Source organism: Salvelinus fontinalis, chromosome 35 (assembly GCF_029448725.1).
Source record: "Salvelinus fontinalis isolate EN_2023a chromosome 35, ASM2944872v1, whole genome shotgun sequence".
Lineage (NCBI taxonomy): Eukaryota > Metazoa > Chordata > Actinopteri > Salmoniformes > Salmonidae > Salvelinus > Salvelinus fontinalis.
The window spans coordinates 25306383-25318492 of NC_074699.1; the positions used below are offsets into that span (position 1 = coordinate 25306383).

Sequence of the window (12110 nt, forward strand, 5' to 3'; positions counted from 1 at the left end):
ACTTGTATTGAAACTCCATGTGATTTTAAATGCAGAAAAGATTTTTAAAAATTACATCTTAACATTCGTAGTTTATTACCTAAAATGGATCATGTCAAGAGCTGAGCCTCTCAGGCAGACCCTGATATTTATTTTATTTTATCTGAAACCTGGTTAACTGATAAAACCCTGGACTATGAGGTTGATATGGATCGTTACAATGTGTTTATGACTGATAGGAAGGGCAACAGTGGTGCTGTTGCTATTTACACAAATAATCTTATTTCTGTGTCTCTGTTATTAATGATCTTGTCAATGCCTTGGATGCTAAAAAGAGCTGTGCTGCCTTGTTTATCGACACTGTTGATCATTCTGTTTTGCTGAAGAAGTTATCAAAAATAGGCCTGGGATATAAAGCCTCTTTATGGTTTCAGAATTATCTTAGCGACAGACCTCAGGCCCATCAGATGGGGTTAAATCTGAATTTCTTGAGATTTAAAAAGGTGTTCCTCAGAGTTTGATTTTGTGTCCATTATTGTTCACCTTGTATATTAATGACATAGGAAACACTGTTAATACTTGTAACATTCATCTCTATGCAGATGACACAGTTTTGTATTCCTTTGCCACCTCGGTGCAGCAGGCCATTCGTGAACTTCAGCATGACTCAGAAATCACTTACAGATCTTAAATTAGTGTTAAATACAAGTAAAACCAAGCTCATTATTATTTTGTTTATATTGTAATGTATACAGGGCTCTCTTGTAAAATAAATGTTTAATCTCATTGTGACTTCTTGTTTAAAGAAAGGTAAAATAAAAAATGTAAAAATGATATGGTCATAATGATGATAGTTTATTAATAAAATAGCCCAGAGCCAAGTAAAATGCAAAATATATATAAACGCAACCTGTAGAGTGTTGGTCCCATGTTTCATTAGCTGAAACAAAAGATCCCAGACATTTTCCAAAGGCACAAAAAATGTATTTCTCAAAAATGTATTTAAAAAATATTTTTTATATCCTTGTTAGTGAGTATTTCTTCTTCCTCCAAGATATATATCTACCTGACAGGTGTGCCATGTCAATAAGCTGATTAAACAGCAGTATCATTACACAGGTGCACCTTGTGCTTGGGACAATAAAAGACCACTCTAAAAAGGTGCAGTTTTGTCACACAACACAATGCCACAGATGTCTCAAGTTTTGAAGGAGCATGCAATCAGTGGTGGAAAAAGTACTCAATTGTTCTACTTGAGTAAAAGTAAAGATACCTTAATAGAAATCGACTCAATTAAAGGTGAAAGTCACCCAGTAAAATACTACTTGAGTAAAAGTCTAAAAGTATTTGGTTTTAAATATAATTAAGTATCAAAGTAAATGGAATTGCTAAAATGTTCTAAAAAAGTAAAATTATAAACCATTTCAAATTCCTTATATTAAGCAAACCAGGCGGCACAATTGTTTCTTTGACAGATAGCCAGGGGCACACTCCAACACTCAGACATAATTTACAAACAAAGCATTTGTGTTTAGTGAGTCAGCCAGATCAGAGGCAGTAGGGATGACCAGGGATGTTCTCTTGATAAGTGTGTGAATTGGACCATTTTCCTGTCAAAATGTAATGAGTACTTTTGGGTGTAAGGGAAAATGTATGGAGTAAAAAGTACATTATTTTCTTTAGGAATGTAGTGAAGTAAAAGTAAAAGTTGTCAAAAATATAAATAGTAAAGTAAAGTACAGATACCCAAAAAAACTTCTTAAGCAGTACTTTAAAGTATTTTTACTTAAGTACTTTACACCACTGCGTGCAATTGGCATGCTGACTGCAGGAATGTCCACCAGAGCTGTTGCCAGTGAATTGAATGTAAATGTCTTTACCATAAGCCGCCTCCAATGTCGTTTGAGAGAATTTGGCAGTACGTCCAACCAGCCTCACAACCGCAGACCATGTGTAACCACGCCAGCCCAGGACCTCCATATCTGGCTTCTTCACCTGCGGGACCGTCTGAGACCAGCCAACCGGACCGCTGATGAAACTGAGGAGTATTTCTGTCTGTAATAAAGCCCTTTTGTGGGGAAAAACTCATTCTGATTGTCTGGGCCTGGATCCCTTGTGGGTGTGCCAGGCTCCCAAGTGGGTGGGCCTATGCCCTCCCAGGCCCACCCATGGCTGCGCCCCTGCCCAGTCATGTGAAATCCATAGATTAGGGCCTAATTTATTTATTTCAATTGACTGATTTCCTTATATGAACTGTAACTCAGTAAAATCCTTGAAATTGTTGCATGTTGCGTTCATATTTTCGTTCAGTATATTTAGACTATCACATACATGTCTTGCTGGCATAGCCAATATTTCTAGCTCAATAATGTTCACTCATACAATAACCATGCAGAAAGCTGCTCATCAATTTTCATCAATAGTCCAAGCAATCACATTAAACCAACTCAAAAAAGTATGCTTTATCCTTCACCCTATTGAAAATAAAGTATGTTTAATTTAACTAGCTATGTAAGAATGACAAAGTCAAAAATGAAGCTATGAAATGACCTGGGATCAGATCTCCCTACCTAAATGTCTTCACATACCATATCCACCGCTGAGGGGAGGACGGCTCATAATAATGGCTGGAACGGAGCAAATTGAATGGAAACCATGTGTTTGATGTTGTTGATACCTTTCCAATTATTCTGCTCAGGCCATTACCACGTGCCCATCCTCCCCATAAAGGTGCCACCAACCTCCTGTACTGTCTTTGATATCATGGCAAGAAAGCTACACTGATCCAGGATCAGCGAACACCCACCTCCAAATTATAAACGCCACGTACGATTCAGTGCAACCTACCTTGATAGCATAGTATATCCCCAATATTTTGACTGGCAGTGTGTGCGGCCTAATAGAATAACTATGCGCATCTTCAGAAAGTAGGAAGTGAAGATTTTATCCAATGGCAACTACCCAATTTAGCATACATGCCATGTTGTCAATGTAGGATTTCGTTCCCTTGCTATCTGACACTGTAAACAAACGCCTGCTGGCATCAAGGAAGGAGCGAGAGGACAGATGATCAGCTCGGGAGGACACTAGTTAGCTAGCTAAATTAGCTTGACGGGGTTTCCACTAGATAGCACAGCCACAAAGTCAAAATTGTCTATATCGTAATAATTAATGAAAACATAATTGGTGTTAATGTAAGGTTAGGCGTACGGTTAGCCCCGTGGTTAAAGTTAGGTTTAAAATCAAATTTTAAGAAGATACATTTTAGAAATAGGCGGGGTTTACGACTCTGTGACTGTAGTAACGACCGTTTGACGGGGATTCAAATCAAAAAGTAAGTCCCGCTGTGACATTAATTGTTTTGAAGCTATTGTTATTTTGTTAATGAGACAGGTAACCAGGCTCCAATAAGACATATACCGCAACTTCTCGATGTGGTCAACACAAGACCCCCCATCACTGTTATTTAGCTAAGTAGCTAGCTTGGGTGGAAATGAAAACCTCATAATTAGCTTCAAACTAGCTGTCATTAGATTAGCTTGCCATCTACCAGCTAACTGTTAGCTAGCCAGTCAGCATCATCACTACTAGCTACGCTATTGTATTGGCCGCAGTGAGTGTGCCTGTAAAGTGTAATGTTAGCTAGACGACTAGCTATTGAACCGCTGATGATTTAAATTGTAGCACGCTAGTTAATTAGATGACAAGTATCACGTCCTAGCTAACATGTTATTAATAGCGTAGCTAGTTAGCTGCTAGTAGGTAGCTAGTTAGCTATCGATGGCAGAGAGACACGTCGGCAATGGACAGGAAATATATGGGGTTGGGGCCATGGAGGTAACTAGAGCAGACGACCCGGTGGGGAGCGTGGTGAAACATAAGTCATTTTGAGTCAGAGCCTATAGAAGACAAAGTCATGTTACGATATATCACTTATCCTGTTAGAACTTTTGTGCAGAATCCACTGAACTGTTTTAGGTTTATGGTCATGGTGTAGGAGGGAGATTCCAAGATGTGGGAAGTGTGCAGGAGGGCATGGGACAGAGGACTGTGTAGTTTCGGTGGATAAAGTTGTGTCAACTGTAGGTGTGCTCATGTTGCTGGGGACCGGAAGTGTCCTGTGCGAAAGAGGCAGGTTGAAGTGGTCAGTGTAGTAATGGATGGTTGAGGGATCCTGAGAGGGTCCCAGTGAGTAGTAGATTTGTGCCACAGAAGGATAGGGCAAGGAGTGAGTATTGCTTTAGTAAGGTTGGCTTCTTAGCATACATAGCAATGGTTATCAACTGTACTGCAGAAATTGAATGTAAATCACAGAAAATAGATGTTGTTGTGGCAGCTGCAGAGAAGTATTTAGGTTTAGGAGATTTGACTTCAGAAGAGTTACAGGGTGTGTTGAGGGGCAGTGTCCCGTTCTCCCAGGTCCTTGTCATGGTGCAGGAACAGATAGGGTCTAAAGTATGAGTGTAGGTGGCAGCTGCAGAGATTTTACTGCAAAATAGTTAATGGGGTGGTGAAATAGCAGTGACGATTTTAGCATCTAAATCTTGGTGGGGCAAACTCACTCAACATTTTTGGGATGTATGCCAGGAAAGCCACTACAACAACACTAAACAATACAATAATTGCGCTATAACGGTGACAAACAGTGCCCACTAACTGTTAGGGCCTACATAAAGCTGTCCCAACAGCAGAGTTTCTTTTCAGCACCATGGAGTGAATCCTTCCCGCTGCTACACCTGGCTATCAGTGGAGCCTTGTCTGGCAGTGAAACAGTTCATTCAGCCTCATTTACTGCCTTTAAAAAAAACATAGCTGATATAGCTGACTTGCTTACACAAATGTGGTTTCTACTGACAATTGAGATGTACAAACTATAAGGGAACGAAGAGCGGATAAGAGGCAATCCGTAATTTTGATTAAGACATTAATTAGGGAGCTAGGACGGACGTAGTCAATATAACTATTTGTTCAGCACCTTTTAAAAAAAAAATGTACAGCGACCGAATTCAGAACATGGGCCGTTCTTACCGTATTCTCCCTGTACACCAAGTCAGAACCGTAGGATAAATAAAATGGGCATATAAGCAGTACAATATTTGATGATTGCATTTCTCTAAAACAGGCAATACGCTACATGTGCACCACCAAGTCATAACAGTAGGCTAAGTTATGAGGGGGAAAGGGACCAAATTATTAGTGCGAGGCACATGGGATACTAACAGCTTACTACACATCATACACTTAGTATTACTTTCTTAGCTACAGTATAAATACAGTGCATTCGGAAAGTATTCAGACCCCTTCACTTTTTCCACACTTTGTTACGTTACAGCCTTATTCTAAAATTGATTAAATAGCTCCCCCCCCCCTCCTCAATCGACACACAATACCCCATAATGACAAAGCAAAAACAGGTTTTTGCAAATTATTGAAGAAAAACCCCCTGAAATATCACATTTACATAAGTAATCATACCCTTTACTCAGTACTTTGTTGAAGCACCTTTGGAAGCGATTACAGCCTCAAGTCTTCTTGGGTAGGTATGACGCTACACGCTTGGCACACCTATATTTGGGGAGTTCCTCCAATTCTTCTCTGCAGATCCTCTCAAGCTCTGTCAGGTTGGATGCAGAGTGTCGCTGCACAGCTATTTTCAGGTCTCTCCATAGATGTTCGATCAGGTTCAGTCCCGGGCTCTGGCTGGGCCACTCAAGGACATTCAGAGACTTGTCTCCAAGCCACTCCTGCATTGTCTTGGCTTTGTTTTGATACAGGTGCATGATAATGGTCCATTCTAAATCAAAAAAAATTTCACATATATATTATTTAGTATATGTAAAGACAATATTAATTCAAGGATAGTCTGCTGTGTGACAATATTAGCCTATCACTTGTGAATTATATATTATCACTTGTGAATGATGCCCAGCATAGGAAACAATGCCTTTTTCGAATCATAGTTGCACACCTCATGTAGCCTAGCCCATAGGCCTATATGTTTTGATAAGGTTTGTATCACAACTAAAGTGTCCCAAAAAATTCTTAAAATTAAACACAATCCGCTTTACAAGGGGTGTAGAGCCTAACTGGCATACATAAGTAGCACGTGAGTTTCAAGTTTGGGGAGGATAATTTTCACCATAAAAATGCACCTTTATAATAAAAGCACTACATGCACAATTGCATTTGCGGTCACTTGATAATGGTGTTTTCTGTAAATGGAACATTTGCGTTATAGCCTACTACCCATGTGCACATTGCTGCGCTTATAATGTGAACAAATAGCCTCATAGTTTATCACCATTTTTAAGCTAAACGTTCTGATCTGCTAGTGGTTGTATTAATTTGGGATCTATCGCATCCCACAACTGTCCCAGACTATGTTTGGAATTTTTATTTCTTGCACAGAGTAGAATAGGTCGACTTTTGTACTATGGGGGATAGTAGATTGACATAGGCTAGTACTTTAGCTGTTCTTTAAGCCTACTCATCTTGTTGGCTGACGAAAAGTAAATGTGGACAGTTCTTCCAATATCTTCAATATGCACCTCGGAATTGGATAAGGACACGTGCCATTGCATCCCTGATGTGTCTGTCTTCACTTGTAGCCTGTGAGAAAGACCCGATCACATGATGGAGAGCCATGTGAGTGAGGGGTGATTCGGAGCGCACAACGTAGTAGGGCACAACGGCCACTGGCCGCAAAGGGGATGCCGCCGTAACATTCTAGGTTTTGTCAAGTACTTGTCAAATTGTGAATGAGTGACTGATGTAGTGTGTAAAGCCTGTGCAAAAAAACAAAGCAGAGCTCATGCCTTTCAAGCGACTTCTTTCAAATCATCATTAGTCGCATCGTGTATTAAAAATCTAAATATATAGCCCAATGTTTGTAGAACAACTAAAGTTACATTAGTAACTCTAAATTAAGCATATAGCAGTAGCTATTTCTTTGTTAACCGCTCAACCCAGAATAGTCGCATGTGCGCATTCAGCTTTGTTCAATTGTATTCTTCGTACTATAAAATAATGCCATGGAGTTATAAGCAAATCTTGTCTGCTAAATAAACTAGTAAGCGGACCGGAACTGTACTCCAGGTGGTAGTATGCACCCTTTCAGTTTGTTTACCAACTCATTGAAGTAGTAGTAGAAGAAAATAGACTACTTCAAAATGGACAAGCCCGTGTGTTCAGAGGACACAATGGGACAGATACAAAGAAGAGTACTCTGTCTTTCTCTATGGTTGGGGCACAGCCACTTTATTTGGGGCAGAGACTGATGTTTTCTATCATCTCTGGTTGAAGTATTGCTTGTCATGTGTTGTTGTGTCTAAGTGCGTCTTGTGTCTCCAGATGTCTTGGAGCCAGGTATTCTACACCAGCTGCTTTGTGCTTCTGGTACATCTGCTCTGTCTGGAGGCAGTGCCCATTAGTCTGGACAAGACCAAGGTGAACCAGCCGGAGGACAAAGCCTCAGAGCCACCACCAAGTGTGGTAAGAGTTGGTGAAGGATCACATACCAAGCAAGCACAATGGAGAAACATGGCAGGCAGAGCAGCCCTAACACCCATGAAAAAAGCGGTCATTTGTGCTACCAGTACAAGCTCAGACCAGTTATACCAGCTATATTCTCTAACATAATTTATTGAATTGTAACGTATACAGACTGAACTGAAGGTCTACTGAATGATGCATGAGCTAGTATGCATGTTATGCATACTACTACAACTTACTACTTTATTGCATGTAACAGGACACTGGACTCCACTATGACCGTTATCTCAGGGAAGTCATTGATTTTCTGGAAAAAGACCAGCATTTCAGAGAGAAGCTCCATAACACAGATATGGAGGATATCAAGGTATTCTAACAGTGTGTCCTGCTCATTCTTGTCGTTCTTACTCTCCTTGAGTCATTAGTCATGAAAAATGCAAAACAGCAGCAGTATGATAATCATTACATCACGTTTCCTACAGATGGGGAAGCTGGCCAAAGAGCTGGATTTTGTCAGCCACCATGTAAGGACACAACTGGACGAGCTAAAAAGGCAGGAGGTTAGCCGGCTACGGACACTGATCAAAGCCAAGCAAGACATCGAAGGAGGGAACGGTATGCTGCCCAGTGAAGGACCACTAATATGCCTTAAGTGCTATACTGTTAACATTTAGAAACACTAGGGCGTGTGGACAAATGACCAAGAAGTACATTTTTGAGGCAAAGGTCTCAGGAGGATGTGGTTACTGTAGCGTCAGTGTTGAGTCACCTACTTACTTGTGAAACATGCTTTTGAAAATCTCTGTTTCGAATCACAATAGTAATAGCAGAGTATTACAGACAACAGTAACGTCTCACTTAAACCACTAATTGGCAGGATTACAGGCTAGTATAGATGCACACAGGGTGAGCTTTGACCAACACACCCTGCCGCACTGGATAACTATTACAGTGCCAATGTCAGGTCATCACATGTCATATTGTGTTATGACTGTTAAACCTCACTCACAGATATGGCAGTAGACCACCAAGTTCTGCTGAAACAGTTTGAGTACCTGAACCACATGAATCCTCACACCTTTGAAGTGGAGGATCTGGACAGACTCATCAAATCAGTAAGTAGAATGCATGGTACATACATACAGTAGCTTAATAAAGTACCTGTAGTCCTCTTCTCCTTCAAGACATTTTAACTCTCATCCGTCATTTGACCACAAGGCCACAAACGATCTGGAGAACTATGACAAGGAGCGCCATGAGGAGTTCAAGAAGTACGAGATGACGAAAGACCATGAGCGAAGGGAACACCTCAAGACTCTAGACGATGAAGGGAGGAAGAAGGAGGAAGAACATTACGAGGAGATGAAGAAGAAACATGCAGACCATCCCAAAGTCAACCATCCAGTAAGTCCAACCACTTGGATGCTATGTTATCTGTGTGTTTCAGAGCTCAATCTGTTTGTGCTCACATATGGTCTAGCCAGTCTCTAGACCATGGATGGGCAACTCTGATGGGGGGGTGGTGGGGGCCACAAAAAGTCTGAACTCATCATGTGTGGCTCGAGGGTCTGTATCTAAAAATGTTTATCTGACATAAGAGAAAAACTGCTGATTCACAACTACATTTCAAAATGGGATCTTGTGTATTCTACAATTCTAACTTCCAGCAGTAAGTTGAGATCCCAAATGAGTTCTTAAACAACTGACTGTAGAAAACATTAATGACACCTGCTCTTTCCATGACATACACTGACCAGGTGAAACCTATGATCCCTTATTGATGTTACTTGTTAAATCCACTTCAGTGTAGATGAAGGGGAGGAGACGGGTTAAAGAATTATTTTTAAGCCTTGAGCCAATGTGTGCCATTCAGAAGGTGAATTGGCAAGAAAAAAGATTTCAGTGCCTTTTGAACGAGGTATGGTAGTAGATGCCAGGCGCACCGGTTCGAGTGTGTCAAGAACTGCAACGATGCTGGGTTTTTCACGCTCAACAGTTTCCTGTGTGTATCAAAAATGGTCCACCATCCAAAGGACATTCAGCCAACTTGACACAAGTGTGGGAAGCATTGGAGTTAACATGGGCCAGCATCACTGTGGAACGCTTTTGACATCTTGTAGTCCATGCCCTGACAAATTGAGGCTGTTCTAAGGGCAAAAGGGGGTGGAACTCATATTAGGAAGGTGTTCCTAATGTTTTGTACACTCAGTATGCTTATACTGTATATATTTATTTGTTTTTGGAAATTGATCTGCGGGCCTACAAAAGGGGGAGTTGCCCATTTCTGCTCTAGACCTTCCCCATACTTAGGGGATGATTTAGCTCAAGTGAGAGATTTATTTCGAACAGGGGACTAACATTTTTTGCTGTGCAGGGCAGCCAGAATCAGTTCAAAGAGGTGTGGGAGGAAGCAGATGGTCTTGACCCTGAAGATTTTGACCCCAAGACCTTTTTCAAGCTGCATGGTAAGTCCTCATCAATAGACATCAAAGGCTGTGGCAGGGACATCCATCTCGGAGTTCCTCAACATTCTTGCGTTTTGAATTTTCAGATTCCAATGGAGATGGCTTCTTCGATGAGCAGGAATTGGAGGCACTGTTTACGAAGGAGGTAAAGATTTGTCCTCTTTTTTAATGTCTCACCTGAAATGATAATGAAACGTGTGCATGTATAGATAATGGTATATTCTGTGGGCTCAGCTGGAGAAGATCTATGATCCTACCAATGAAGAGGACGATATGGTGGAGATGGAGGAGGAGCGCCTGCGTATGAGAGAGCACGTCATGAACGAGGTATACTGTTGTCCCGGCCGTGAACCTTGCATACTATATTCCCATGGATTGCTTTCACTGAAAGTTAGAGATTGATTTCGTTGATTTAATGAAATAAATAATTCACATGGTGACTGATCTCTCACTGTTCACAGGTGGACACCAACAAAGACAGACTGGTCTCCTTAGAAGAGTTCCTGATTGCCACAAAGAAAAAGGAATTCCTGGAACCAGATAGTTGGGAGGTGTGGTAGCTATATCTATTTTAACTCTCATTCATACTGGCCTACTTTTAATATTTCAACATTATAACTCATTATTATGAAATGGCAAGAGTAACAAAAACCATACCATATCTCTAAACACTCCTACATTCAACCACACTGTAATTATGTTGCTTTTCATATCAATAAGGAGAGGTAGAAGGGTATGAACTGACCCGTCCTCCTTTGTTAGACCCTAGAGCAGAACCAGGCCTACACGGACGAGGAGATGAGGGAGTTTGAGGAGCACCTGACCCAGCAGGAAGAGGACCTCAACCAGAAAGCATCAGACCTCCAGAAACAGAGGGATGAGTTAGAGAGGCAACAGGAACAGCTCAACTCACAGAAAGTAGAGCTTCAGCAGGTACAGAGTGGGCAGTGGTAGAACAGACACAACCAATAGGTTCTCTATTACTGTAACGCACTTCTTTTGTGTGGTATTGTTATTTTTGACATGAGCTGCCATATTTACCTACAACCATCCATCTGCTTATCTCTGTTTGTCTGTGGTGTTTCAGGCAGTAGAACACATGGAACGGTTGAAAACCCAGAAAGTTGAGCCCCCTCCAGAGGTTCATGGTAAGTGATAGTTTACCCCAATTCCATTTTCTCTTTACTGGTGTGCTGTGTATTTTTCAGAATGTAGAGGTGACTATGGAAAATGGATCTCAAGATGTGAAAAATTCAGCGATGGGACAAGACTGTAACTACCAATTGGATATCACGAAAAAGGGGTAAAAATGAACTGTACTCAAAACTACTATCTTTTTCAGTAGAAGGGAATGCTATCCCAGAGCCACAAGGAGAGTACCATCCTTTGCCCCTGGGCCATCAAGATATGTCCCAAAACCACCCGGGTATGAAGCAAGACAACCACCTCCAGAACCAAATACCCCACAACACCCAGGATTTATCCCAACCACGACTCCAAGATCTGCCCCCAGGCCATCAGGCAGTGCCATAAGGCCCCCATCAGAACCAGCCCACTCAACCCCAGCTGCCAGATAAAACTCTATAGACAACACCTCTGGCTCCATGGCCCCCCACCCACAAACCTTTACAGTACTTATATACCTCCAGTCCAGTGTGCAGAGGTCCCTCCATATGGGCATGTGTACCCCGTTATCCTGAAAGAGTTAACTGAAAACCAGCTGAAGAACACAGGAGGCGTTTACAGTATCTCTGCCCACTTGTGGATTTCAATTTGAGCCGCCACGGCCTAGAAATGTTTTGTACGTTTGCAGTCAGGGAATTTGTGTTATAGCGGTATGTGATGTATGGATTGGTCATTACTTAAAATGCAGAGCTTTGGTGGAATGGTTTTGGTAGTGTCAATGTCTATATATTTTGGAACATTATTTTTAATTGGTGCTGTGCAATGTCATGACAATTAGGCCTAATAATTGTCAGGTTAATCCAGCTGAATAATGATAATGTTGTGAAATGTACAGATTCCTGAAAAAGCTCAATTTCAAAAGGCACTGAAAATGGCATTGGGAGCATTAAGAACAGTAAAGACAACTGTCTCATGGAACAGAATATAATATAAAATGTTCTTTTTTGTATGGGTTCATTCATGTGTGTTACATGGCATTAGCTTGGCCAC

The 12110-nt window shown here is 41.2% G+C and overlaps 1 protein-coding gene across 2 annotated transcripts; it reads left to right on the plus strand.

Moving 5' to 3' along the window:
* Positions 1-2937: 2937 nt before the first annotated feature.
* LOC129834608 (nucleobindin-2-like) lies at positions 2938-12069 on the plus strand. 2 transcript variants are annotated; one of them, XM_055899770.1, is made up of 13 exons: positions 2938-3313; positions 7330-7470; positions 7730-7837; positions 7953-8085; positions 8482-8585; positions 8689-8874; positions 9845-9935; positions 10022-10080; positions 10170-10262; positions 10397-10486; positions 10698-10868; positions 11023-11083; positions 11281-12069. In XM_055899770.1, exons 2-13 carry the CDS (start codon positions 7330-7332, stop codon positions 11466-11468), a joined length of 1425 nt encoding a protein of 474 aa, XP_055755745.1. In that variant the 5' UTR covers positions 2938-3313; the 3' UTR covers positions 11469-12069. The 2 variants fall into 2 exon arrangements, with proteins under 2 accessions (XP_055755745.1, XP_055755744.1); XM_055899769.1 differs by having other exon boundaries at positions 2939-3313; positions 11278-12069.
* Positions 12070-12110: the final 41 nt, after the last annotated feature.